The sequence below is a fragment of the Anas acuta genome, chromosome 9 (assembly GCF_963932015.1).
Source record: "Anas acuta chromosome 9, bAnaAcu1.1, whole genome shotgun sequence".
NCBI lineage: Eukaryota > Metazoa > Chordata > Aves > Anseriformes > Anatidae > Anas > Anas acuta.
Window position 1 is genome coordinate 9,588,466 of NC_088987.1, and position 27,301 is coordinate 9,615,766.

Genomic DNA, 27,301 nt, shown 5'->3' on the forward strand with positions numbered 1-27,301 from the left:
GGGGGAGACATGGGGGGGACACGGGGGGGGGCACCCTTGGGGGACGCATGATGGGGATGCTGAGGGGACATTGGGTACACGTGGGGGGGATGTATGGGGGGGATATGGGTGGGGACACGTGATGGGGACATTAGGGTCACATGGGGGGACATGTGGGGGGGCACCCCAGGGGGACATTGGGGGACACATGATGGGGACACCTGGAGGGACACCTGGGGGGGATATTGGTGGGGACACATGATGGGGACATTGGGGTCACAAGGGGGGGCACATGGGGGTGACACTGGTGGGGACACTGGGGACACTGTGGGGACACTGGGGACACTCAGGGGACACTGGGGACACTGGGGGGACACTGGGGGGACACTTGGGGGGGATATTGGTGGGGACACATGATGGGGACATTGGGGTCACGTGGGGGGTCACATGGGGGTGACACTGGTGGGGACACTGAGGGGACACTGGGGACTCTGGGGGGACACTGGGAGGACACTGGGGACACTGGGAGCAGTGGGGGGACACTGGAGGACACTGGGGGACACTGGGGGCACACTGGGGGGACACTGGGGACACTGGGGATACTGGGGATACTGGGGACAATAGGGACACTGGGGACAATAGGGACACTTGGAGGACACTGGAGGGACACTAGGGGGACACTGGGGACACTGGGAGGACACTGGGGTCTCTGGGAACACTGGGGACACTGGAGACACTGGGGGGATGCTGGGGACAATGGGACCACTGGGGACACTGGGGACACTGGGGACACCCTCTGGCCATGGGGGTGCCCTGGGGGTGGGGGGCATTTGGGGTTGGGGGCGTGGCCACACCGGGTGGGCGGAGCCTACAACACAGGGCGCGTCCAGAGGGGGCGTGGCCTGACCGCACAGTGGGCGGGGCTTGCGCGGTGGGCGTGTCCATAAAGGGGGCGTGGCAACGAGGGGGCGGGGCCAGCGGGGGGCGGGGCCAGCGGGGGGCGTGGCGCGGGGCCGGGGCGCGGGCGCGCTGCGGGGCCGGTGCGGGCCGAGCCGAGCCGAGCCGAGCCGGGCTGGGCTGAACCGGGCCGGGCTGAGCCGAGCCGGGCCGGGCCATGGCGAGCTCGGAGCGCAGCGCGCTGCTCACCTACCGCCTGTGCGGCGGCTCGGCCGAGGAGGAGCGGGGCCGGGAGCGCGGCCGGGCCGCCGCCACCACCGCCGCCGCCTCCTCCTCTTCCTCGTCCTTCTCTTCCTCCGCCGCCGCCCCCCGCAAGCTGCCCACCTTCCTGGGCGTCGTGGTGCCCACGCTGCTCTCCATGTTCAGCGTCGTCCTCTTCCTGCGCCTCGGTGAGTGCCGGCATCGGGACCCCCCCCCGGGACCCCCCCTGAGACCCCAGAGCCCCCCCCCCCCCAGGGCCCTGTCCCGAGCATCCCGTGCTGGAGTCCCAGTGCCCTCCCAGTTTGGGGTCCCAGAGGCCTCCCAGCGCTCTCCGTACCCCCCCCATCCCCAGGCTGGAGCCTCAGCACCCCCCCATTGCCTCCCCCATTCTGGGGTCCCGGTGCTGTGCAGCCCCTCCTGCCCCCTCCAGGCTGGGACCCCACTATTTATAGGGCAGGAACCCCCTCCAGACCCCCAGCACCCCCAAATCAGGACACCAGCACCTTCCCCAAACAGGATCCCAGAGCCCCCACCATCCAGCCCCAGCACCCCAGTGCTTTGGGCATCCCCTAACGTTGCACCCCAACCCCTGTGGTGTCCCCAGGGTGGGATTCTCACGTCCCCATCCAGGGACCAGGCCTCCCCCCCATCTCCACGCTGTTCGGAGGGCACCGATCAGTTCCCAGTCTGCTCCCAGTTTGAGTTCTGAGCCTGTTACTGGGAGACCTGGGGGGGAGAGGGGTCAGGCTGGGCACAGCCCTTTGGGGAACCCTGGCCTTGGGGTGCCCCTGCCCTGGCCTGGGGCCGGCAGAGGCCGGGACAGGAACAGGGAAGGCTTTTCCTCTTTCACTTTCCGCCCACGGGAAACCCTGGGCGGGAGTTGGCTGCGTGCCGGGGGGGGCCCAGGGGGGGCCCCGAGCTCCATCCCCTGCCTTGGGGACATCCTGGGGTGCAGAGCGGGGGCTCAGCCCCCATCGCTCACCCATCCCTTCCCACCCCTCAGCTGGGGGCTTTGTACAAGCCCTGACCCCCCTCCTTCCCCGCACACCCAGCCCCTGCTCCATGGTGGCCCCCCCCCTGCCCAGACCCCCATGGGGTTGGCGTTACTTTTTGGGGGGCCGAGGGGAAGTTTGGGGCCATGCAGGTTGAAGCTGCCAGGAAGAGGAAACATCCTGTTATGGGCTGTCCCGGGGCAGCCCCCCCTCTTCCTCAAGCCCCCCCCCTGGATCTCCAAAACCCTGGAGATCTCCAGCCCCTCCTGGCTGCCCCCAAATCCTGGCACCCCTTTGCTTCCTCCCCTCCGCTTCTGGCACTGGGGCACCCTGAGGATTGCAGGGCGGGGGGGCCCCAAAACCCAGCCTGCCCCCCCCCGAATCCTCCTTGCTGTTTGCCTCCCTCAGTTCCTCCCCCCCCGGGGCATCTCTGCGGCCGATCTTGTGGCCGAGATAGGGCATCTCGCCGCCGCTGTGGGCAGCCCCATCCTGACCACAGCCTCGCCAACCCCGCTGGCAGTCTGGCCGTGCACTGGGGAGGGATTTGGGGGGGTTTCGGGGGGCTCCAGGGGGCAGGGGAGGTGCTGGGGACGGTGCCGATGGCGGGGATGTCCCAGGGCTGCTTTTGCTTCCTGGTTTGCAGCGGGTGAGCGGGGTGGGAGCGCAAACAGAGCGCACGGAGCACCCGTGGGGCTCGGCGCCCGCGGGTCCCTGTGTGCTGTGCGTCCCCCTTCCCCCTTGGGGTCCCTTAATGGGGGTCCTGCTTTTTCCCCCATCCCCCTCCCATCACCTCCCGCTGCCCAAAGTGGTGCCAGGCACCCCCTGGCAGCAGGGCTGGGGGGTCCTGGTGTCCCCCTGTCCCCTCCCTCCCTGTTTTTTTGGCCTGACCTGGCACGGCAGGAGGACGCCCCAAGGTGGGGGGCACCGTTTATGCCCCCCCAAGCAGGGCAGGGGGTGGCACGGGGTGAGCCCCATGGTGAGGTCCGTACCTGGCTAACGTCACGGCGGCCTCGGCAGGGTTCGTGGTGGGCCACGCCGGCTTGTACCAAGCTCTGGCCATGTTCGCCGTGGCGTACTTCATCATCGGCATGACGGTGCTGTCCGTCTGTGCCATCGCCACCAACGGGGCGCTGGATGCCGGGGGAGCCTACTGTATCCTTCGCCCTGTGGGCAAATTTCGGGTGGCAGCCCCGTGGCACCGGGCTGCATGGGTGGTGGGGCGCCCAGCGGTGCCGCTGGGGAGTTGGTTTGGGGTTTTTGGCGCTTTCCTTGACTTGAGGAAGATATGATCAGCCGTGCCCTGGGCCCGGAGTTCGGGGGAAGCATCGGGATCATGTTTTTCCTGGCCAACGTGTGTGGCAGTGCCCTTTACATACTGGGGCTGGTGGAGGCGGTGGTGGACAGCTTCGGGATCCCACCTGGTGAGTACCCTGTGGGGATGGGACGTCGACTGTCCCCTCCCTGAGCACCCCAAATGTCCCTGGCGTGGCTGGCACAGCTCTGCCACCCCCTGCCCTGTGAGCTGGTGCCTGCTCCGAGCCCTGATGAATCCCATTTGTCTCTGCCCAGGGCAAAAATCGGGTACGGGCGTCCACGTCCTGCCCCAGAGCTACTGGTACGAGCTGCTCTACGGCACCATCCTGCTGGCCCTCTGCCTCGTCGTGTGCCTCGTGGGGGCCTCCATCTACGCCAAGGCCACCTTCCTCATCTTCCTCATCGTCACGGCCGTGCTGGGCACCATCCTTGTCAGCTTCTTCGCCACGCGGCCCCTCGGGGTGCCCATCCGCATGCCGCACCACAACAGCTCCGAGACCGAGAGTGGCAACTTCACGGGCTTCTCCCTCGCCACCCTACGGGAAAACCTGGGAGGTGAGGGCTTCCTCCGGCCCTATTTGTGCTCCCCAGCTTGGCAGCCACCTCCCAGCCCTACCTGCCGGGCTGGAGAGGGGTGGCACGGGCACCTCGGTGCCAACAGGGGCTTGCTGGAGGGTGTAGGGAGCTCACAGGCACAAAGCAAGTGGCGTGGGGTGGTTTGTCCCGTGGTGGCACTCGTCTGGGGACGGGGGTGTTGAGGAGAGGGCGCGTGGCAGCGCGGTGCCACCCCGGGCAGCCCGTCACAGCCCGCACCCCCGTGCCTTGCAGGCGGGTACGGGGTGGACTACACCACGGGGCAGATGATGAGCTTCAGCTCCGTCTTCGCCGTGATGTTCAACGGCTGCACCGGCATCATGGCAGGCTCCAACATGTCAGGTAGGCACCGGACTGGGAGGCACTGGGATGAGGCGGGAGGGGAGCAGAGGGCGCTGTGCCCGCGGGGAGGTGACACCGGCCCCTTCTGCCCACAGGGGATCTGAAGCGCCCGAGCTACTCCATCCCTCGGGGCACCATCTCCGCTGTGCTCTTCACCTACCTCGTCTACAACCTGCTGGCTTTCCTCATGTGTGCCACCTGCAGCAGGTGCGTCCCCATGCTGGGGGTTAACTGGGGTTACTGGTGCCAGGGCGCGCTGCCGTGAGCCACGCTGAGCGTCCCCGTGCGTGTGTATTCCCTCTCCAGGACCCTCCTGCAGAAGGATTATGGCTTTCTGCGTGACATCAGCATCTTCCCACCCCTGGTCACGGTGGGCATCTACGCTGCCACCCTCTCCGCGGCCATGAGCAACCTCATCGGGGCGTCCCGCATCCTCTACGCCTTGGCCCGGGACGATCTCTTTGGTGAGTGCCTGGAGCCAGAGCTGGAGACGAGCCCTGGCACTAGGGAATCCCCTTTTTGTCTTGGGGTGACGTTTTGTGGGTTGGTGCTTGTTGGGTTTGGGGCCATGAGTTTGTTCTGCTCCCCTCAGTGATGCCCAGTCCACTCTGGCTGGGTTGGCAGTGCCTGAGCGCATCGGAGGCACTGGTACCCCGTGGCACAGCAGCCTGTCCCTGCAGGGGTGCTGTAGGGGTGCCTGTTTCCCCCCCCATCAGCCCGTAGAGCACACCCTGATGTCCCCGGTTTGGGGACAGTGCCAACCCAACCTCCCCGCTCTGCCCACAGGCCGGGCGCTGGCGCTTGCCAAGAAGACATCTGCGAGCGGGAACCCCATCATGGCAGTGATCCTCTCCTGGCTGGTGGTGCAGGTGAGTTTGGGGATGCTCCTGGCCCACCTGGGCTTGTCTGGGGACGGGGATTTGTGCCCCGCACTGGGTGCCCTTTCATGGGACACCCCTGGCTGCGGTTCACGCTGCGTCCCCCGTGCTCTCCGCAGCTGGTGCTCTTCTCCGGGAAGCTCAACACCATCGCGGGGGTCGTCACCACTTTCTTCCTGCTGGTTTACGCCACCGTCAACCTGGCCTGCCTGGCGCTGGAGTGGGCATCGGCCCCCAACTTCAGGTACCTGCTGGCCCGGGGGAGAGGGAGGCTGCTCTACGATGCCAGGCGGCCACCACTCATCCCTCTGTCTGCAAGGAATTAGGGGGGGGGAAAACACCCCCATCCCTCAGGAGGGAGAAGGGGACAGCCCCCGTGCCCCGACACCGTGATACTGAGTGGGTAAAGAGAGATCCAGGCCACTGGATTTATCCAGTGCCCCCTCCCCTGAGGCTTTCCAGAGGTAATTTATAGCCTGCGCCCGCCCGGCATCCCCCGGGCAGCTCGCCAAGCGGTGATGGAGCCCACTTTCCATTAGCGCTAATTAAACTAACGGGGAAAGGGGAGGGAGGGAGGGAGGGGGGATCCTGCCTTGGGGGGAGGAGAAGATCTTCCAGGAAGGACGAGTTCATGGCAGGGCTGCCCAGAGCTGGGGGGCACAGCGGGGTGGTTGGGGGGGGCTGATGTGCCTTGCACCCTTTGCTATAGGGTTGGGTACAGCCGCCCATCGTGCCCGTGTCCTGCCCTCCCTGTGCTGAGGGATTTTGGGGCACGGATGAGTGTTATGGGGCACGGACTGGTGCCTGGTGGAGGCTGCTGGGGCCAGGTGGCAGAGGGCCCCTCACCCATCCCGTGCTCTGATGCCCCCCCCTTCCCCGTGCCGAGGTCTCCATCAAGCGCAGCGGAAAAGGATTTTAATTACCTTTCAGCGAAAACAACAATTAGAGAAAATAACAGCCTCTCGCCTCCCCGCCTCCGCCTCCGTGAGCCAGGATGAGCGGGTGCCACGGCTGCTGGTGCTGCTGGGGGGGCCCCCGTCGCTCCTGAGCCCCTCGGGTCACCCCTTTCTGCAGCGTGGGGCTGCCCGGTGCCATCTCCCCTGCCACAGAGGGGTGCCCTGTGCCCTCCCTGTGCCCCTGTGCCACCATCCCTGTCCCATGGAGAGATGGGGGGGCACCGGGTGCCCTTGCTGAGCGAGGTGCGAGCCCCACGGTGGCATTTCCAGGCTGCCTGTCCCTCAGGCCATGGAAGGGGCTGATGGAGATGGAAATTGCCGTTTCTGTGGTGCCAGGGAGCGTTTCCCTGCTGTCACCCTCGGTGTAATGAGCAGACGATCCCTTCGGCAGCCTGGCACGTGCCTGTTGCCTCTCGTTGGGATTTTCCTGGGCCAGATGAGCACAGCTGAGTACCAGGGGCTGTGTGCCTGCTGGTGCCCGTATCCTGTCCGCATGGCTGGCACGAAGCAGGTGGCACAAAACCCCAGGCCAGGCTTCGTTTGGGCTGAGCTCCCTGCTGCAAGGAGCCCGGGAGCTGTGCCCCCTGCTCTGCTAATGAGGCATCAAGCTCTTTCCCTGATTCTTTCTGCACAGCTGGTGCCCAACCCATGCCCCTTTCTCCCTGCTCCAGGCCCACCTTCCGCTACTTCAGCTGGCACACGTGCCTGCTGGGCATCGCCGGCTGCTGCGTCATGATGTTCCTCATCAGCCCCGTCTCGGCCTCGGCGAGCCTGGGCTTCCTCCTCCTCCTCCTCCTCGCCCTCCACTACCTCTCGCCCAGCAGCACGTGGGGCTACATCAGCCAGGCCCTCATCTTCCACCAGGTGAGCCCTGTCCCCCCCAAATCCCATCGTGGGGCGGAGAGCCGACGGCCTTGGGGCTGGCGTCCCCTCGAGGGGCAGTGTGTCGAAGGAAGGTGGGCTCCTCACCTGCTGTCCTCCCCCCCCAGGTGAGGAAGTACCTGCTGATGCTGGACGTGCGGAAGGACCACGTCAAGTTCTGGCGCCCGCAGATGCTGCTGATGGTGCAGAACCCACGCAGCAGCCCCCGCCTCATCGACTTCGTCAACGACCTCAAGAAGAGCGGCCTCTACGTCCTGGGCCACGTGGAGCTGCAGGATTTGGGTGAGGGTCTGCCCTGTCCCAGCGCTGGGGGTCTCTGCCCCTTTCTGAGGTGCCACGGACCTGGGATGTCGTTCCCAGAGCCCCTGGCTGGGGTGACACCATCTCCCAGCTGGGCACGTTGGGCACGAGGAGGGAAATACCAGCATTTTGGGCACCCCGGTGGCACTGTGGACTTTGCATGGTGCAGGGGATGTAGCTGGCTTACATCCATCCCATATTTCGTGTGCACACATGTCCTGTAGGTTTTCTCAACGCTTGTGCTCACTCACATCCCCACAAACACACGTAGCACGTGCCACCCAGGCTCCTCAGGACCCACGTGCACCACGATCCCGTGCACACCTACGCACACCCAGCAAGTGTGCCCGTTTCCGACACCCTTGGCACAACCTTGCACACGGCTGTGCCTGTGTCCAGCCTCATCTCGTGCCCGCTGAGGGACACCCACACCCTTCAGGTGTGTCCGCCCCCGGTGTGTGTTGGTTTGCACACACGTGTGCTCCCTCGCACGCGCGCTCGCCCCGCTGTGGCCATCCCCACCCCCAGCGGATGCCTGGCTCTGCTCCCCCCCCCACCTCCCCTCGCCGTTGCCGTGGTGACTAATGGCCTGAAATTGGGGAGGGGGGGGATGGGGCTGCCTGCTATTTTTTTTATATATTTACGGATAATTTCATATCTCTGGCTGGAAGCACCTGCTTCCACCTTCCCCATACTTGTGGGGGCTGGTTTGGGGGGGACAGGGAGAAGGTGCTGGGGGGTGCTCAGTGCAGGGGTTCTTTGAGGACACCGGGGAGCCCCCCAGTTATGGGGTGACCCCTGCCTGATGCCGGTCTCCTCTCCCCACCCAGACGCTCTGCCCTCGGACCCGCTGCAGCCCCAGCAGGACTCGTGGCTGGGCTTGGTGGACAAACTGAACGTCAAGGCCTTCGTCAGCCTCACCCTCGCGCCCTCGGTGCGGCACGGCGTCCGGCAGCTCCTCTTCACCTCTGGCCTTGGTGAGCGGGGTCTGGGCATGGAAAGGGGTCCAACTTGAGGGCCTTTGGCCCCTTTGTCAGCTCCAAAGCCAAAATGGGGCTTGGAGGCACCCGGGTGGGCAGTGCTGAGGGGTTTGGAGGTGCCAAAGCCAAGTTGTGTCTTGGAGGCACCTGGTTGAGTGGTGCCGAAGCCAAGCTGGGGCTTGGAGGCGCTTTTGTGGGTAGTGCCAAAGCCAAGTTGGGTCTTGGAGGCATCTGGGATGGGTCATGCCAAGAGAATTGAGGCACCAGGATGGGTGATTCCCAAGGGGGTTGGAACTGCCTGCATCAAAGCCTGTTGGGTTTGGTGGCACTTATGGTGCTGGTAGGGCGCTCTCCTTCCCCTCACGACCGCCCACGGTGGTTTTTCGGCAGGCGGCATGCGCCCCAACACCCTGGTGCTGGGCTTCTACGACGACGCAGCGCCTCAGGACGGCCTGGCCCGGCACCCCGCCTTCACCAGCGCCCGCGAGGAGCTGCCCTTGGGCTTCCCCCCGCTTCGGGCGCCCGCCGCCCCCAAACTGCTGTCACCACGGGAGTACGTGGGCATCGTGGCCGACGCCTTGAAGATGCTGCGCAACGTCCTGCTGGCCCGGCAGCTGGAGAGCCTGGACAAGGCCTGGGAGCTGCGGCGAGCCGCCAGCCCCCCGCCCACCATCCACGTCTGGCCCGTCAACTTGCTGCGGCCCGACAGCGCCCGCTACGCCGACACCTGCAGCCTCTTCCTGCTGCAGATGGCCTGCGTGCTCAACATGGCCCGGGCCTGGCGTCGGGCCCGCCTCCGCCTCTTCCTCTGTGTGGAGGCCGGAGCCATGCCCGGCGCCCAGGAGGACAAGCTCCGCCAGCTCCTCAAGGACCTGCGCATCCAGGCCCAGATCCAGCTGGTGCCTTGGGACGCCGTCGTCGGCCTGCACTGGCAGGCTCAACGTCAACGGGGGACCCCAGGGACGCCGGCTGAGGATGAGGATGAGGAGGAAGGGGCGGCTGTGAACTTCCCCGCCAACGCCAGCCGGGTGTCGGATGAGTACGTCCGTGCTGCCAACAAGCTGGTGCTGGAGCAGGGCCCGGCGCCCGCCGTCCGTTTCCTCTACCTGCCGCGGCCGCCGGCCGACACCAGCCTGTACCCGCTCTACCTGAGGCAGCTGGAGCTGCTCACCCGCGGCCTGGGCCCCACGGTGCTGGTGCACGGGGTGAGCGCCGTCACCAGCACCCAGCTTTAGGGTGTCCCCCGCCTCTCCCCGTGTCCCCTCACCCTCCTGCGGCCAGTGCCTTACAGCCCCACGGCCAGAGTTGGGGACCTGTCCCCTCCTGCTGTCCCCAAACTGCTGGGCGGTGACTCCGGCCCTATGGGGCTGGGAGGAGAGAGAGGGTGGAGGGTTTTGGGGTGCTTTTGGGGAGGCGCAGGGTTAAAGCTGCCCTGGCAGGATCCGGGCGCTCGGTGCATTCACTGTGCCTTTTGTATGGGGAAGTGGCGGGGTCCTGGGGCTGTCCCAGTTTGTTACTGGGAGCCCCTCGCCTGCAGCCACCCCCCCCCCTTCCAGTGCTCTCCTCTTGCACCGCCACCCCCCAGCCTCTCCTCCGCAGGCTCCTCCGGGCACCCGGCCAGCAGCGGGGATTGATTAAAGGCAGCCTCGACCTTGGTGCCCCAGCTCCCCGCCATCCTCTGTGCCTTTCATTAGGGAAAATTAAATGGGAAGGGGCTGGGGGAGGGGAGCCTTAGGTGCCTGGGCTCCCTGCCTCGAGCTGGAGAAAGGGGGGGGCAATCCCTTATGGCTATAGGGCAGCCCCTTATGGCTATATGGCACCCCCAGCTCCTGCAGGGGGGGGGTCCAAGCCCCCCATCCTGCCAGGGAATTGGGGAGGTGATACCAGGAGGGGTTGGTCCCACAGGGCATCACCTTCCCAACGTGGCCCTGTGCCCCCGTTCAGCCACTGGGGGGGCTGATATGGCCCTGACACCCTTCTCATCCCCTTCCCCAGCTCTTTATGGTGCCCCCCCCCTCCCCTTGCCCCGCTGTATTGATTAGGGGAGGGCAGGAAATTGCCTGGGTGACTGGCAATAAATCTATTAGGTGCCTGGCAGGCGGGCAGTGCGCCCGGGAGCTGCCTGATGGATCACTTCCTATTAGCCCTGATGCAGGGGGGGGCTTCTTGGGGCCGGGCTGGGGCTGGGGGGGGGGGACACACAGCATGGTACAGCTCCCTGTGCCCCCCCCTTGTCACCACGGTGCTAGCAGGCAGCTCTGCTTGGCCAGAGGCATGGAAAAGCCCTGGGGAGCTGGGTGCTGCTGGGGGGGCTCCGTTGTTCCCCACCTCTTGCAGGGGTTTGTGCCCAAATTTGAACCCAAATCTCCCTCCCCCAGAAGAGGATTTGGGGCTGGAGCTGCTGCCGGCAGCAGGAAATTGGGCACCCCAGGGTGGGCACGGTGCAGCCCCCGGCCCTGGCTGCCCGCTGGGTTTATTTACAAACAGGCGGGAGCTGGCACAGGGCAGCCGGGCACCACCGGGACCCGGCGGCCTATAATGTTAATTATCACCACGTAATTAAAAGCCCATAAAAAAGCCTCACACTTCATTAAATTAAAGCTTCCCTGCACCGTGCCGCTGGGCTCTGGCGGAGTTAACCTTGGCCGTGCCAGGCCCCGGCACCGCCACCGCTGGGGCAGCGGAGAGGTGGGGACCCCCAGCTGGGGGTGTACGACCCTGTGCGGTGTTTTTTGGGGGTGAAGCCTTCCTCACACACCCCAATATCACTTTTTATCACACGCGGGCTTGTGCACACGCGCACTGAGGGAGCATACACCCGGTGTTGCACACGCAGCATGGCACCAACGCGTGTGCACGCTCCGCACCTGCAGGCACAGCGCCACACGCAGCGGGGCGTGGGTAGGGGGGGGGCTGGCACGGGCACACACGTGCACACGGGGATGTGCACGCACGCACGCAGCCGCTGCACAGCCCGCATCGCACACCAGCTCCGGCACACAGCGCCCACTCAGCGCACACCTACACAAACAGCATTTCTTTCCCTCTTCACGCACGCACACCCTCTGCGCCCGCTCCTGCTGCCCGTGCCCATTCTCCTGGTGCCAAAAACCTGCCCAGGGGTGCCCCCTGCACCCAGTCCTGGTGCCCCTCACACTCCCTGCCTGTGGCAGCCCCCAGCAGGGTGGCACCTTTGGCTTCCCTCTGGGTGCTCCCCAGGCAGGTGCCCGCTTTGTGCCACGGTCACCTTGGCACAACCAAGTCCCCCATGCTTGTGTCAACACCGAGACCACGGTGACTGGCACCAGGTGCCAAGTGGGCCATGGGGGTGCTGGGGAGGGCTGTGGATGCACTAGGAGTGTGTGTGCGTGCACAAGTGTGGTGCTGTGCTGGGGATGGGTATACGTGTGCAGGGGGATGTGTTCACGTGCACGGTGTGCACGGTGCATTGATGTGCACACCAGAGGTGTGAGAGCACACACCTGGGCGCACACACACACACATGAGGTGTGCAGGTTTGCACACACGTGTGCCTGGCACTGCCACTGACTGGGGCTGCAGGGGGGCAAGGGGGCTGGTGGGTGCCCGCGCCCCAGCCCGCGGGGGTGGGCAGACAACGGGGCCTCGGCTATTTCTTGGAAATTTCGCAGCATTCATTTCAGAGCAAATAAAAGCTGTCATTGCTGGAGAAATGATACTGATCGGGGTCTGAAAAGACAGCAAATTACCCGCCTGAAAATGCACCGCTGGAAAAAAATGCATATTAAACACACAAAAAGGCACTTTGCCATCAGCCGCGCTTCCCCCGCCGCTCCAGAATAACCACACTTTACATAATTCTCCCTCTCCACCTCCGAATTAATTTTGCAGACAGAGGCAGAGGCAACCCTGTAACAATAGCAGAGGGGGAGATGAGGAGCCAGCGGGGAGCGGGGCCGGGGGCTGCCTGGGGATGTGTCCAGCCTGGGGGGTGCAGCAGGGCTGGATAATGGGGTGCGAGGGCTGGGTCTGAGGGGGGCTGAGGGGATTTGTGGGGACCAAGGGGGTTGGGGGACTGAGGGGGTTTGGGAGGATTGGGCAGTGGATGTGGGGTGGACGTGCCCAGTTCTGGGGTTGGGGGCATCATTCCCGTCCTCCTCCTTTGGCAGCTGGGATTGGGATCACTTGTTGTGGGGTTTATGGGGGCAGCTCTCACCCCAATGGGCACGTCTTGGGCCAAATGCTTCCAGCAGGGACAAGCCCTCACCCTGCCATCACGAGGGTGAGCTTAGCACCACAGGTGGGGCACAAACACCCAGCGTGGGGGGGACCCCCAGCACCCACACCCTGCCCCACTCCCCCACCAAAGGGACACTGATGCCCCACCAAGGCTGACACCCCCAAACTCGCACCCATTAACCCCCCCAGGACCTTTCCACACCGGGCAGGAGGACACCCATGGCTCACGCCTGGCACCGCCATCGGGGAGCGGGTGGCATTTTGGGGGTCCAACCATGGGGGCTTCGGCCACCGGGCGCTCAGCACCGAGGGGCTGGCAGAGGGGGGGGGCGGGTGGCGGAGGTTGGCACCGCGCTGCTTTGCATTTTCAATGACAGACCCATGCCGGGTGCTCGGGAGAGTGGAAAAATCTTATTTGTCACCTGCTGGCGGTGCGCGGAGGCTCCCGCGCCGCGGCTAATCTCGGGGAAAATGAGGATGCCGGCGGGGTGGCCCGTGGGGCTGGCGAGGAGGGGGCTGCTGGGGGTCAGGGCTGGGGGCTGCAGGGCGGGCAGGACCTGGGGGGGGTCCCACCAGCCTGGCCCTGGCCAAAACTGGGTGCGTTGTCACCGGGGCACAGGGCACCGCCGCTGCTTTCGGGGCTGGGTAGCGCTTGTGGGCATCCTGGAACAAACTCCCTGTGCCCCCACCAGCCCAGCCTGCCGATGCTCAGCCCCTTTTCTCTTCTAGCCCAGCTTCAGGAGCAGCTTCTGGCGGTGCCAGCTCCACAGGTTGGCATTGCAGCTCCTCGGGGCACTTGGGACATTTGCACTGGAAAATCGCACTTGGTGCAGGTGTTGCCTGACCTCCCCCCCGTGCCCACCCACAGGTCCCCGTCCCAGGTTTGCTGCACCCTCCCTCCTGCAGCTGCCAGCTCCCCTGGGACGCCGCAGCAACTCTGCGGCCGGCTCAGATTTATCCATTATTTTATATCCACACGCCTTTAATTTTTACAGCCCTGTTGGAGCAATACCCAGGCTGTTAATAACGCTGCCCCCCCCCCTCCTTTCCCGCACGCATCCATCATGCTCCCACCAAGGTGGGTCTGGGTGGGGGGGCTGGGAAAGCACAGGCATGGGGATGCCATCGTGGTGGCACCTGGTGCTGTGCCCCCACCCTTCAGCCTCCCCCAGCAAGCTGGGCACCCCCTTACCCACCCACGAAGTGTCCTGGGGCTGGGTGCTCCTGCACCCTGCTGGTGCTGCTCGGCGTGCCCAAGCTGGAGGCACCTGATGGGGTTCCTGGAGCCCGGTGTGTGCCCGGGGAAAGGTTTGCTGCGATGTCGTGAGGCTGTGGATGTGTTTTGGGGTGTGTGTGAGTGTGCCAGGGCACGCCTGGCTGTAACGGGAGCTGTATGGCACCACTTGTTGGACACTGCGTGTGTCAGCGTGCACAAGTGTGTGCACTGGTGCTAGCACGTGCCATTGTGTGCCCAGGGCCAGCCCGTGGTGCTCGCAGGACAGGACAAACCCAGTGGGTCCCACACCAGCTGAGCCACCCGTCCCCATGCCACGCAGCGTCCCCATGCCACGCAGCGTCCCCATGCCACGTGGTGCGTGTAGCACATCACCCACACCCCAAACTCCCACCCCACTGCCCAGGAGGACCCAGGCCCCCACCCAGCACCCAGGGCCATGTGGGATGGGGGTGTCAAGGTGCCCAGGAGCACGGCCAGCAGGATGGCTGAGCGGGAACGGGGTCCCTGGCTGCTGCGCGGGGCCGCTGTGGGCAGTGGGATTCGATGGGTTATAAATCTCCTTGCTGGGCCCCCCCGTGGCAGAGCGGCTCACGATATATATGTTGGGGATTTATCTGCAATGCAGTTTAATATTCCCAGACCTTTGCGTGTGTGTGCGTGTGTACGAGTGTGCGTGGCCCCCTCCCCATGCCGCCCCATGCCACCCCCGTGCCCACCCTCTCACCTGGCGCCTCCTGGGCTCCCCCTGTCTCCCACCTCCATCTCTCCCCGCCTTGCACCCACCCTGGCAGCCCAGGATGAGCACCCTGGGGTGCACGGACATGGCTGGGGGGTGTCCGAGGGGCTGGGATGCGGCCAGCACAGCCCCCCCAGCCGTGCCCACCCTTGCCCTTCCTGGGTGCCAACCTGCCAGGGGGTGGCAGCAGGGTCCCCGGCCGGTGGGTGCCAAGCTTGGTGGCACTGCCAGCCTTGTGCCAGCACCCCCCCCCGGGGGCAGGGGGTCCTGGGGACCCCCCCCATCCCATTCCTCCCTCCTTACCCTTCCTCCCCGCCGGCGGGGATGAGGTAAGGCTGGCGGGTGGCACAGGGCTGCTCCATTTGCATAATAATCTCGTTAATGGAGCCTGGCCTGCGGGAGAGCCGGGCTGGAGACGCCACCCCCTCCCCGCCCCGCTGCCTCCCTCCGGCCCCGCCGCTCCTCCAGCCGCGGCGCGGGGCGCGGAGCGGAGCGCGGGGCGCGCAGCCGGACGGCCACCGCCGGGCCAGCCCTCCAGCAGCCCCGGGCAGCCTCCTGACATCCCCCCGGCAAGCCGGTGAGCACCCCCCGAGCACCCCCCGAGCATTCCCCGAGCACCCCCGGGCAGCGTCCCCCCGAGCATCCCGGGCGGCATCCCCCAAGCGGCATCCCCCCGGCGGCGTTTTCCCCGAGCGCAGCCCGGAGCAGCCCCCCCGGTGGGGCGGGGAGCAGGAGCTGGGCACCCCCGTGCGCCCCCGGACATCCCGGGGAACATCCCCCCGAGTGCCTCGGCGAGCAGCCCCGGGGAGCAGCACGGGGAAGACTCCCCCCCCCATCACCACCACCACCCCCGAGGCTGGCAGCGAGCATCCCGCGAGCATCCCCCGAGTGTGATCCGGGCGTTATTCCCGGGGAGCACTTCCCGAGCATCCCTCGAGCATCCCTCGAGGAGCACCGCGGGCAGCATCCCGCCGAGCATCCCCCGAGCAGCCTGGGCAGCGCGCCCCGGGCACGCCCGAGCATCCCCCGAGCATCCCCGGAGCATCCTCGCAGCACCCTGGGGACCACCCTGGGGACCGTCCCCCGAGCAGCTCTTGCAGCTCCCCCCAGCACCCCGAGCCCCCCCCGCCTTGCCGTGCCCGCCACCCACCCCGCAAACTTTCCAGTGGCGGTGGCGGTGGCAGCAGCACGGCTGCTCTCCGGCACGGGCACCGCCAGGCTGCGGCACCGGGGCACAACTTCACCCAAGTTGCGGAGGGAGCGGAGTCTGCAGGGTGCTGGGGGGCCGGGGGGGGCCTGCCGCAGGGATATCGCCCCCCCCTCTCCTCCCCGAGCGGCTCTTTGTCCTCAGCGTGTCCTCCCCACACCTGCAAATTCATTTGCAGATCTGCACTGAGCGAGGAGTGGGGGCTCCTTTTGAAGCCCCCCCCCCAATGCCTCCACCCTCTTCTCATGGGCAGAGCTCCCCCCTCCCCAGAGCAGCGACCGCTGGGCACCGGCTAGGGGTGAGGTATTGGGGAGGGGGCTTGGGGTGAGGGGGGTGCTGTGAGGTGTCTATAGGGGCCAGACCCCCCAGACAGGAGCGAACTTTGCGCGCACACCGCGCTGCAACACACTTGGAGGCAACGCAATGCAACACGACCCACCCCAACCCAGTGCAACGCGGCACGGCGCAGGGCGAGACAGCACAACCCGGCGTGCAACAGCCCAAACCAACCCCGTACAATGCTTTCTCCCCCCCAAAAAAAATCCCCAGGGATCCGTTTACCCACGCTGCTCACCCCACGCAGAGGGGCTGGCAGCCCCGTGCCCCCCTCAGCCCATCAGGTGCGGTGTGGAGCTCCCCAAACCACCCCGGGCACCCACTTGGGGTGGGTGCTGTCCCCATGCCAGAGGGATAAAGCATTTCCAGGGGCTGGGTGGGATCATGCAGATGGGACCCTGCCCCATCACCAGGTGGGGGACCAAGGGGACAGCCACGGGGTTGGGTTGCCACCAAGCTCCCGGCACCAGCACCACCAGTGCCACCAGCAGGGACAGCGACGTGGGCGATGATGACGGCAAGAAGCGATCCCCTCGCTCCTCCCCGAACACCCCTCAACCACCTCCTCTGCCTTTTCCAGGAGCAGCCTGACTCTCCGGGCACCTCCACCGCCTCCAGCATGAACCGGGGAGCACCGGCACCCGTCCCCTGCCTTCCCTGAGCCCCCCCGTGCCTGCGGGCAGCCCCGGCCATGGAGAAGACCTACTCGCTGACGGCCCACTACGACGAGTTCCAGGAGGTGAAATACGTGAGCCGGTACCAGAGCGGCACGCTGCCCAACGGCTTCGCCCTCCAGCTGGGTGCCGGGGCCAAGAAACGGGGCGGGGGGCTGCCCCGCTGGAGCCGCCGGGAGATCTGCCTGCTCTCGGGGCTGGTGTTCGCCGCCGGGCTCTGCGTCATCCTGACGTGCATGTTGGTCCTCAAATACCTGGCGGCCGAAGGGGACAGCTACTGCCTGGAGGGCTGCCAGGAGAAGAAAGCCTTCCTGCGGGCGTCCCGCTTCCTCAGCGCTAACATGGATGCCACCATCGACCCCTGCCAGGATTTCTACTCCTTTGCCTGCGGCGGGTGGCTCCGGCGGCACGGCATCCCCGAGGACAAGCTGGTGTACGGCACCATCGGGGCCATCGCCGAGCAGAACGAGGCCAAGCTGCGGGCGCTGCTGAGCCGCCCCGTGCGCCGCCGAGCCCCCGCCTCGGCCGAGAGGAAGGTGAAGGAGTTTTTTCGCTCCTGCCTGGACCGGGCTGAGATCGACCGGCTGGGCCCGCGGCCCATGCTGGAGGTGATCGGGGAGTGCGGCGGCTGGGACGCCTCGCCGGGCCGCGGGGACCTCAACGAGCTGCTCTACAAGACGCAGGGGGTCTACAGCGCCGCCGTGCTCTTCTCGCTCACCGTCAGCCTGGACGACAGGAACACCTCCCGCTACGTCATCCGGGTGAGGGCACCCTGCCACCCCCCTCTGGGACGTCCCCCAGCCGGCACCCTGGGGCTGGGGTGGAAAATTTAGGGTGGGGAGGATGCGGGAAGGGACGAGGTGGTGATGGGGTCCCCCCCGCTGTGCCATCTGAGCCCATCACCCTGGTGTCCTGGCTGCTGTTTGCGCAGGATGGGGCAGTGCTGGCTCTGCTCTGGGTGTCCGTGGCTTTGTCGGTCATCCCCACCCCTGTCACCCACGTCCCTCACCCTGTGGTGCCACCTGGGCATGGGGGGGGGCTCTGTCTGGGTGGCCAAACCTCGAGCACCCCGGGTGGGCACAGCGGGGGCACAGCAGTGGCAATGGTGGGGACACCATGGGGGGCACCAAGCGGGCATGGTAACGGCACAGCAGTGGGCACGGCGATGGCACGGTGGTGGGCACAGAGGGGACACGGGGTGGGCACAGCAGGGACACGGCGAGGATGGCGATGGCACGGTGGGGACAAGGCGTTGGGCACACCGGGGGCACGGAGCCTCCTGGGTCCCCGGGAGCTGGTGGGGCTGGCACCAAGGGCTGTGGGTGTGAGGGTGTGAGTGTGAGCGTGAGCGTGCGAGCCAGGGGACGGGGCAGGAGGCCGGCTGTGCGTGTGTACACTAGAGGGAGCGTGTGTCACGGAGAAAGGCTTCGGCTCCGACGGGTGTGATGGGGAAGGCGCGGGTGTGCCAAGGGTGGGGTGCCACGGCGAGGTGTGGGGTGGAGGGGGGGGGAGCGAGGTGGCTCCAACACCTCGCGTGTGCGTGTGGATGGGTGTGACAGGAGTGTGACGGGTGTGCACGGTGGGTGGGACGGGTTTTTTGTGTGTGTGCTGCGAGAGGGGGCTGAAGGGTGTTTGGTGGGGGGGTACAGCATGTTTGGGGTGTGTGTGTGCACCTCTGAGGGGTGTGCAATAGAAGGGCTGAGGGTGTGACTGGGACCGGCTATGGGGCCATCATTTGGGGGAGATGAGGGGGGTGTGCAACCAGGACAGGGCTTGGGGGCGCCCCTCTCCCCACCCTCTGCTCACCCCTTGCCCCCATCTCCCCCCAGATTGACCAGGATGGGCTGACGCTGCCCGAGCGGACCCTCTACCTGGGGCAGGATGAGGAGAGCGAGAAGGTGAGGAGCTGGGGGGCTGGGGGGGGCAGGGGGCGGTGCTGGTGGCACTCACGGAGCTGTCCCTTGGCACAGATCCTGGCTGCATACCGGGTCTTCATGGAGCGGCTGCTCACCCTCCTGGGGGCCGAGCACGTGGAGCAGAAGGCGCAGGAGATCCTCCAGCTGGAGCAGCACCTCGCCAACGTGAGGGGGGGGTGCCTGTCCCGAGCTTTGGGGTGCCCCTGCCCCGCCCTGGGGGACCCCATCCCCTTGGGAACCTTCGATCCCAGCCCCTTGGGACCTTCCCGATCCCAACACCTTGAGGCAGGGCCCCAGGGACCCGCACCTCATCACCTTGGGGACACCCACGGGACAACCACTTGGGGACCCCCATTCCCCATCCTTGGGAACCTGCTCCAGGCCCTTGAGGACACCGTGCCCAAATCTTGGGGAACCCAAATCCAAGGCCTGGGGGACCTCCACTCATGGTCCTTGGTACCTCAGCTTCTTGGGGTCCTCATGCCCAGCCCCACAGAGGATGTGGACCAGCAGCCCCTCATGCCCCGGTGCTCTGCCCATCCCCGTGCTACCCCTGGGGGGGGCAGCGGGGAGGTGACAGCGGGGAGGTGACAGCAGGGAGGTGACAGCTGTGCCCACCCCATGCAGATCACGGTGTCCGAGTACGACGACGTGCGGAGGGATGTCAGCTCCATGTACCACAAAGTCACCCTGGGCGAGCTGCAGCGCATCACCCCCACGGTGCGTTCCCCCTGCCACCCCCATCTCCCACCTGCCCTGCTCCCCGTGTTTGCCCCTGTCCTGTGTCCCCAGGGCTGTCCTGTATCCCCTATAAGAAGCACAACCCCGTGGTGCCATGCCCCAGTGTCCCAAGAAACATCCCCCACTGACCCCATGGATAAATGTGCTCCAGATGGCGATGGCTCCATCCTGTACTGCCCTGGCTGCTGGGGGCAGCACCAGGAGCAGGCGTGACCCCATGGGAAGGGGAGGGGGGAGGCTGAAAGCCTGGTGGCACGGGGGTGACGTGCCCACCCTGCCAGCTCAAGTGGAAGCGCTTGCTGGACCGCATCTTCCACGACAACTTCTCGGAGGACGAGGAGGTGGTGCTGCTGGCCACCGACTACATGCACAAGGTGTCCGACCTCATCCGCGTGACGCCCAGCAGGTGAGGAGGGCTGGCACCTCCGTGCCCAGCTTTGGAAAGGGGTGGTGATGGGATAGGTATGGGGGGGGAGCTGTGGAAGGACCCCCAAAATGCCCCATGAGGCCAGGCAGGACATGGTGAGCCCTGGGGAAGCTCCTGCTGGAGGGCACCACCAAGCTCCCAGGTCCCCAAGAGACCTATCACCGTGCCTGCTGCGGGGACGTGCATGGTGCCACCACCCCCTCCATCCCTGGGCCCCACGGGACACGGCCACCCCAAGCCTGGCACGAGCAGGGAGGTGCCCAGGAGGGGCCTGATCCTGCCCCACGTCACCAGGATCCTCCACAACTACATGCTGTGGCGCATCGTGGTGGTGCTGAGCGAGCACCTCTCCACCCCGTTCCGCGACGCCATCCACGAGCTCTCCAAGGAGATGGAGGGCAACGAGAAGCAGCTGGAGCCGGGCAAGGTCTGCCTGAGCCAGGCCAACAAGCACTTTGGCATGGCCCTGGGTGCCCTCTTCGTCGAGGAGTACTTCTCCTCCGCCAGCAAGGCCAAGGTAGGCGCCCTCCTGGCCCCTTTCCCGGGTGCCCCCCTGCACCCCTGAGGGCTGGAGGGTGGCCAGGACGCCCTGGTAGCATCAGCGGTGCCCCGCTGTAGGTGCAGCAGCTGGTGGAGGACATCAAATACATCCTGGACCAGCGCCTGGATGAGCTGGACTGGATGGACGAGGAGACGCGGAGAGCGGCCAGGGCCAAGGTGGCAGCCCCCAGCGTGCGCCCCGGGGCCTTGTCCCCGTGTGGGGGAACGGGGCACGGGGACCCTGACCCCGCTGCCTGCTCTGCCCCCAGCTCCAGTACATGATGGTGATGATCGGGTACCCCGACTTCCTGCTGAAACCGGAGGCCATCGACAAGGAGTATGAGGCAAGGGGGGGCCCGGGGCTGTGTGGTGAGGGGGTGATGAGCCCTACACATCATTAAGGGCTCCAGGTAGACCATGATGAGGAGACACCACCCCAAAAAGGAGCCAGGACACAAGCCCACCGCTTGCATGGGCACAGCCACGTGGGCAGAGCCACGCTGTCCCATCCCCACATTGCCCCCATCCTCAGCAAGGGGTTGGGGGGACCTACCCCTGATGGTCTGGGGTCCCCAAAGAGGTAACGGGGACACGGTGGCTCCTGCGGACCCCCCACCCCATTGCGAGGGACCACATCCAGCCCCTGGCCACAACCCCACATCCTGCGTCCCCACGGCTCATGGGGGTGGGAGGATGCCCCAGCACTGCTGCCCAGCCTCAGGGGGATGGATTTTGGGGGTTGGTGTCCCCCTCAACATGGCCGTGTCCCCCCCCTCAGTTTGAGGTGGACGAGAAGACCTACTTCAAGAACATCCTCAACAGCATTGCCTTCAGCATCAGGCTCTCGGTGAAGAAGATCCGGCAGGAGGTGGACAAGTCCGCGTGGGTATTGCTTCACCTGGGGGGGGACACGGGGACATTGGGGTGCCCCCGGCTGTGCGAGGGGGTGGCATTTCCCCGTCCCTCCGTGTCCCCAGCACTTCCATCTCTCCTTGCAGGTGGCTGCTGCCCCCCCAGGCGCTCAATGCCTACTACCTGCCCAACAAGAACCAGATGGGTGAGGCATTGCCTGGGGGGGGACAGGTTTAGGGGGCACGATATGGAGTCCCCTGGTGCCAGGAGGTGCTGAGGGGGTGGGATTGTGGCCGGGTTGTCCCCTCCCTGCAATGCTGTCCTGTGTCCCCAGTGTTCCCCGCCGGCATCCTGCAGCCAACCCTCTACGACCCCGAGTTCCCGCAGTGAGTGTGGGGCTGGGGGGAGGGGGGGGAAACAGGGATGGGTTTGGGGAACGGGACAGATCTTGGGGTGACCGCCACCCCTGCCGGCACCGTGTTCATCCCCAATTTTGTCCCCCCGACAGGTCGCTGAACTACGGTGGGATCGGCACCATCATCGGGCACGAGCTGACCCACGGCTACGACGACTGGGGTGAGTGACCCCCACCCTGCTGGGGGTACTGGGGGGGGGAACTGGGAACACTGGGGTCCCTTGGCACCACGGGTGGTGCTGCCTGCAGGGGGGCAGTACGACCGGCACGGGAACCTGGTGCACTGGTGGACGGAGACGTCCTACAGCAAGTTCCTGAAGAAGGCGCAGTGCATCGTCAACCTCTACGACAACTTCACCGTCTACAACCAGCGGGTGAGACCTCCCCCCAGAAGTGACAGAGCCCCCAAAAACTCCTCACACCTCATCTGGGAACACCCCCGGGGCCCTGGGTGGGGGAAACCGAGGCACAGCAGCCTTGGTGCCCCCGCGGGGACATCGCTGCTTATTACCCCGTGCTGCTCCTCTTTGGGCAGGTGAACGGCAAACACACGCTGGGGGAGAACATCGCTGACATGGGGGGGCTCAAGCTCGCCTACTATGTGAGTGTCCCCCACCCCGGGGTGTCACAGCCCCCGCAGAGCCACGGGGCTGCTGCGGATGCCACCGATACCGAGGGTGGCCGTGCCTGCTGGGGGGCACGGGGCATTTTTGGAGCCCCCCCCCCCAGCCATGCTGAGGGCGCCCCGTGTCCTGCAGGCCTACCAGAAGTGGGTGCGGGAGCACGGCCCCGAGCACCCCCTGCACCACCTGAAGTACACCCACGACCAGCTCTTCTTCATCGCCTTCGCCCAGGTGAGCCGGTGCCCACGGCCACCAGCGGGTCCCTGCCTGGGTCCTGGGCTCTGTGGGTGCCCCCAAGTGCAGGGCTCAGCCCCACAGGACCACCCCACACCATCCCTGTGCTCTTGGGAACCCTACAGTGACAGCCACGTGCCCCCCATTTCCTATAGGGACCCCCCCAATAACAAATGGATGCGAGCTTCGGGGCACCCCACAATCAGGCAGCCCACAGCCTCAGGAGACCCTACAAAAACAAGCGTGCCTGTTCAATAACAAACATGCCCCTACACTCGCCCAGCCCATCCATGCCTCATATGTAGGCTCAGGGAGACCCCACAACAACAAACACCACCAGGGCAGCCCTGCCCTCACCCCCAGCAGCCAGAAGGGCCACCCCAGCAGGTGCCCAGGGCCCTGGGGGTCCCAGCGGGTGCCAGGACCCAGGGTGCCCCCCTGGTCTCACCCACGGGACCTTCCTCCCCCCAGAACTGGTGCATCAAGCGGCGATCCCAGTCCATCTACCTGCAGGTGCTGACGGACAAGCACGCCCCGGAGCACTACAGGTACCGACCCCAAAACGGGGGCACGGCGGGTTCCAGCCCTCCTGGTGGCTGCCGGCTGGGGCGGGCAGGGCTGGGGGTGCTGGGGTGAGGGGCAGGGTCCTCGGTGGGCATCCCCTTTGTGGGGGTGCCCAGCTCTGAGCTGTGTCCCCGTCCCCCATTTGGCCCCGGCAGGGTCCTGGGCAGCGTCTCGCAGTTCGAGGAGTTCGGCCGCGTTTTCCACTGCCCCAAGAACTCGCCCATGAACCCGGCGCACAAGTGCTCGGTGTGGTGAGGTCGCTGTCCCCACGGGCTGGCACCCTCCCGGTCCCCATCCCTGCCCAGGTGCCATCCTCTGCCTGCCCCCCTCTCCAGGCACATTTTGGGGCACCCCCAAAATATTCACCCGCTGCAGGGGGTGCCAAGGCAGAGGAGCCCCCTGTGGGTGGGGGTATGAGCTCCCCACCCACGGGACCCTCCCGTCCACCTCCCCAAACCCTTCCCCACACCCAGCTGCTCAGGGCAGGGCGGGTGACCCAGGGGTGCTGTGGGGCTGCGCTGTGCCAAAAGCCTGGTGCTCGTCCCTGTGCCAGCCCCGTCCCGTCCCCATCAGCCCCACCACCGGGGTGGGCTGGGGGCCGGGGCGATGCCAGCCTCCCCGGGGGCACGGGGACAAGGACACGCGCTGTATTTTTCGCTGCTGTTTCTGGTCAATAAAGCACTGGATATGCCAGGGGTGCACGGGGCCGTGGATGGGGACGGGTGGCAGTGGGCACCGACCGTGGTGGGGAGACGCACGGGGCAGGAGCATCCTCCCCAAACTCGCAGCACCCTCATGGTGCAGACACCTGCATGATTTTCCTCCACGTCTCCTACCACCTCCTGCCTTTATTTAACATCAAGCACAGGGATTTGGCACCCTGCAGCCACCGAACAGCCCCAGGGCACGGGGATGGGAGGCTGTGGGTCCGGCAGAGCCCGCGGGCACCGCGGGGCCATGGGGTCAGTAGAAGAGGGGCAGGAACAGGGCGGGAAGGAGCATGGCCAGGGGGGTGGCGTGGGCTGGGGGCGCGGCGTTGCGCTGGCGGCAGTCGGTGTAGGGCTCGAGGCAGGCGGCGTAGGCCATGACGTGGGCGATGTAGGTCTGCTCCTGCACCCCGCGGAAGAGGTGGGCCATGGGGCCCTTGGCCATGATGGCCACGTCCTCGCCCCCGTGGGACTCCGAGGAGAGGGGCACAGCGGACTGCTGCTTGTAGTCGAAACTCTCTGGGGAGGGTGGAGAAAGGGGGTGAGGGGGGTGGTGGGTCCCATCCCCACCCCACCACCCCACCACGGCCCCGAGCGCTCACCGATGATGGTGTCATTCAGTTCAGTCCTGTTGCCACCCACGTAGCCCGGCCCGTTCCCATAGAGGATGGACGTGTAGCTCTTCGAGTCCGTGGCTTTTAGGGGGGCCAGGCCTGGGGAGAGGAAAACGGGGAGCGGGTTTTCAGCCCTGAAACCCCCCTACATCACCACCCCGGAGCAGACAGCACCCGGCGCGGGGCTGTCCCCACTCTCGGTGCCCTACCGAAGATGGAGGTGCCACGCAGGAGGTAGCCACCGAAGGAGAAGACGTGCGAGTGGTCGGCGGTGACCACGGTGAGGGTGTCTGCCTCGTTCGTCAGGCTGCTCGCCTTGCTGATGGCGTGGTCAAACTCCACCGCTTCCATCAACGCCCTCTTGGCCATGCCTTCGTGGTGCCCGTGGTCGATCCTGCCGCCTGCGCACAGGTGCCCGTGGGGGGATCAGGAACCACCACAACCCCGCAGCACCCCGCAAGGTGCGCCCTGCCACCCGCCCGGGGAATCCCAGCCCCGACTGACCTTCCACGAAGAGGTAGAAGCCCTTGGGGTTCCTGCTCAGGATGGTGATCGCCGCCTCCGTCATCTCGCTGAGCGATGGGTCCAGGGTCTTGTTGCGCAGCGGCTCGTACTTCATGTCCATGGGCTCGAAGAGACCTGGCAACGGGGACACGGTTGGAACAGCCTCGGCACCTTACAGTGTCCCGGTGGCTGCCACGTCCTGGCACGGGGGACATGTGTTACCCATCAAATACTTCACGTTGGGGTCCCCAACAGCCTTCATCAGCTCCGTCCTGTTCCAGACGTAGCGGGCGCCCTGCGGGTGAATCCCGGAGGGATCAGTGATGCCTGGCCCCGTGCCTGGGGGGGGCGGTGGGCAGAGGACTGTCCCCCTCCACGTCACCCACCTGCCGTGATTTCAGCCACGTGTCGATGAGGTTCACCGTGTCATTGCGCATCCCATTTTCACTTTCTGCAGTGGGATACTCAGGGTCTGGCGTCCCCGCGGGGGTCATGTATTTCCGACCGCCCCCCAGGATCACCTGGAGGGGACGAGACAGGCACAGTGCTCACAGCGATGTCCGGGGGGGGGAGGGGGGGGAATCTTCCCCTGCTTGCCCTCCATGGTTGGGCACTCACATGGATGTCCACGTTGTGCACCAGCTGCCAGGCGATGTCCTTGCAGCCCTGATCGATGGCCTCCTGGGGCATGCTGGCGTCCGCGTACCAGTTGCGGTCCACCACGTGTGCGTAGGTCCCCGAGGGCGACGCGTGCTGCACCCGCGTGGTCGTCACGACGCCCACCGACTTCCCTGTCCCACCAGACCCCACCATGGAGCCCCACACCATTGGGATGCTCACCACGGGCAGCCCCCGGAGCGACGTCCCTTCTCCCCACCGCCCTGTACCCCCACGGTACCAGCTTTGCGGGCTCGCTCCAGCACCGAGATCACCTCGTTGCCCTTCGTGGTGTTGCACTGGCCGTAGCGGGCAGCGGCGCTCACCCCTATCGTCTTGTAGTTGCCCTTCACCCCGCACAGGTAGGCTGTGGCCGTGGCTGCGCTGTCGGGGACCTGCCGGTCCACGCTGTACGTCTGCAAAGGACACGCAGAGCTCACTGGCACCCCTTGTTGTACTCGCTCGTGTGCCCAAGGTGCGCTCCTGCACCAGCACCCCCGTGGGCATCACCGTGGCCCCACACTCCGCACCCACGGGACTTACCTTGGAGAGAGCCGTGTAGGGGAAAGAATCCAGGAAAAGGGGGGTCTCAGGACCCGACTTCCCCTGCAACTGCCCGTTTAGGATCCGGGCGGCTGTGATGCTGGGGACCCCGAAACCTGGGTGAGCAGGGAGGGATGTGGTCAGCCTCCAGACCAGGCACCCCCCCTGCTCCCCATTTTGTGGTGCGCCGGCTGTGGTGGCAGCCTGCCCGCCGGCAGTGCCAGCAGGACTCACCATCCCCGAGGAAGATGATGAGGTTTTTGGCTTCGTTTGTCCTGGGCTGGATCTTGAAGCTGGCCTCGATGGCCGCGGCTGCCTGCTTGTTCCAGAAGGATGGGTTCTCCTCCTCGACTGGGAGGGGGCAGCACCCGTCAGCCCCAGGGCACCCAGTCCTGGGCGTCCCCGTGCTGGGGTCTCTGCTGGGTTCCCACCCATAGAAAGACCCCCACAGAGGACAGGGTGCACGAATCCCATGGGTCGGGGTGCTGGTAAGGGTGGGGGGAGCCCACGCAGACTGCACCCACCCAGGAAGGCGGTGAGGTGGCAAGAAAAAGGGATGCAATGGGAGGAACCGGCTGCCAAGTGGGATGGGGACAAATACGCAGGGGTAAAAGGGGCTACAGGCACCTCACACAGCCCCTCCTCGGCCCAAAACCAGCAGGACCCTAACCCCATGGGGGGAAACCAGCTCAAGGTCCCCCAAAAAGCAAAGAGAACCCCTGCTAACCCTCCCAGCTCCCCTCCACAAGCCCTGCACTTTGGCCAGCACCAGGGCAGCCAGGATGGCACCACACATCCCGGGACACCAGCCAGCTGCCTGTCCCCATCCCAGTCCCTACCTGGGATGCCGGCAGCGTCGAGCCCTGCCCAGAGCCCCAGGCAGAGGACAAGGGGGGCCAGGAGCCGCATGGTGGGATCTGGGCACCTGCAACCCTCGCCGTCAGAGCCTGCCTTTCTTGTAGACTTTGGGGAGGGACTTTGGACTAGGATCAATCTTTGTGGGGTTCGGCCTTTCTCAGATAGCCTGGCGCCCAGCCAGACGGTTGGCACAAAGGCCGTGGGGATGGGCCACTGGCACCTCTTTGTCACCCCACCTTATTGCTGGGGCGGGGGGGACACCAAGTGCAACCAGAGGGACTCGCAGTGCACCTGGCAGCTCCGCTCTTGGCCAGCACTTCCCA

General features: G+C 66.0%; 3 protein-coding genes across 3 annotated transcripts; 2 read left to right on the plus strand and 1 right to left on the minus strand.

Annotated features, from left to right (window-relative positions):
* The first annotated feature begins 959 nt into the window (after positions 1 to 959).
* On the plus strand, positions 960 to 10,987 carry SLC12A9 (solute carrier family 12 member 9). The gene is made up of 13 exons (XM_068691970.1): positions 960 to 1,325; positions 3,147 to 3,281; positions 3,413 to 3,550; positions 3,699 to 3,998; positions 4,272 to 4,379; positions 4,475 to 4,586; positions 4,686 to 4,843; positions 5,166 to 5,248; positions 5,377 to 5,501; positions 6,885 to 7,077; positions 7,203 to 7,377; positions 8,226 to 8,372; positions 8,766 to 10,987. The coding sequence occupies exons 1-13, from the start codon at positions 1,094 to 1,096 to the stop codon at positions 9,608 to 9,610; spliced, it is 2,751 nt and encodes a 916-aa protein (XP_068548071.1). The 5' UTR covers positions 960 to 1,093; the 3' UTR covers positions 9,611 to 10,987.
* A 3,995-nt stretch (positions 10,988 to 14,982) lies between these two features.
* On the plus strand, positions 14,983 to 23,790 carry ECEL1 (endothelin converting enzyme like 1). The gene is made up of 18 exons (XM_068691646.1): positions 14,983 to 15,143; positions 16,690 to 17,544; positions 18,613 to 18,681; positions 18,754 to 18,864; positions 19,327 to 19,419; positions 19,722 to 19,846; positions 20,162 to 20,384; positions 20,486 to 20,584; positions 20,677 to 20,751; positions 21,186 to 21,289; positions 21,406 to 21,464; positions 21,594 to 21,645; positions 21,768 to 21,835; positions 21,924 to 22,048; positions 22,210 to 22,275; positions 22,433 to 22,528; positions 23,003 to 23,079; positions 23,251 to 23,790. The coding sequence occupies exons 2-18, from the start codon at positions 16,801 to 16,803 to the stop codon at positions 23,348 to 23,350; spliced, it is 2,286 nt and encodes a 761-aa protein (XP_068547747.1). The 5' UTR covers positions 14,983 to 15,143; positions 16,690 to 16,800; the 3' UTR covers positions 23,351 to 23,790.
* A 135-nt stretch (positions 23,791 to 23,925) lies between these two features.
* On the minus strand, positions 23,926 to 27,119 carry LOC137860873 (intestinal-type alkaline phosphatase-like). The gene is made up of 11 exons (XM_068691648.1): positions 26,960 to 27,119; positions 26,355 to 26,471; positions 26,121 to 26,236; positions 25,819 to 25,993; positions 25,539 to 25,711; positions 25,307 to 25,441; positions 25,143 to 25,215; positions 24,921 to 25,055; positions 24,626 to 24,817; positions 24,405 to 24,515; positions 23,926 to 24,321 (listed from the first exon to the last, which is right to left on the minus strand). The coding sequence occupies exons 1-11, from the start codon at positions 27,027 to 27,029 to the stop codon at positions 24,059 to 24,061; spliced, it is 1,560 nt and encodes a 519-aa protein (XP_068547749.1). The 5' UTR covers positions 27,030 to 27,119; the 3' UTR covers positions 23,926 to 24,058.
* Between the last annotated feature and the right edge of the window lie 182 nt (positions 27,120 to 27,301).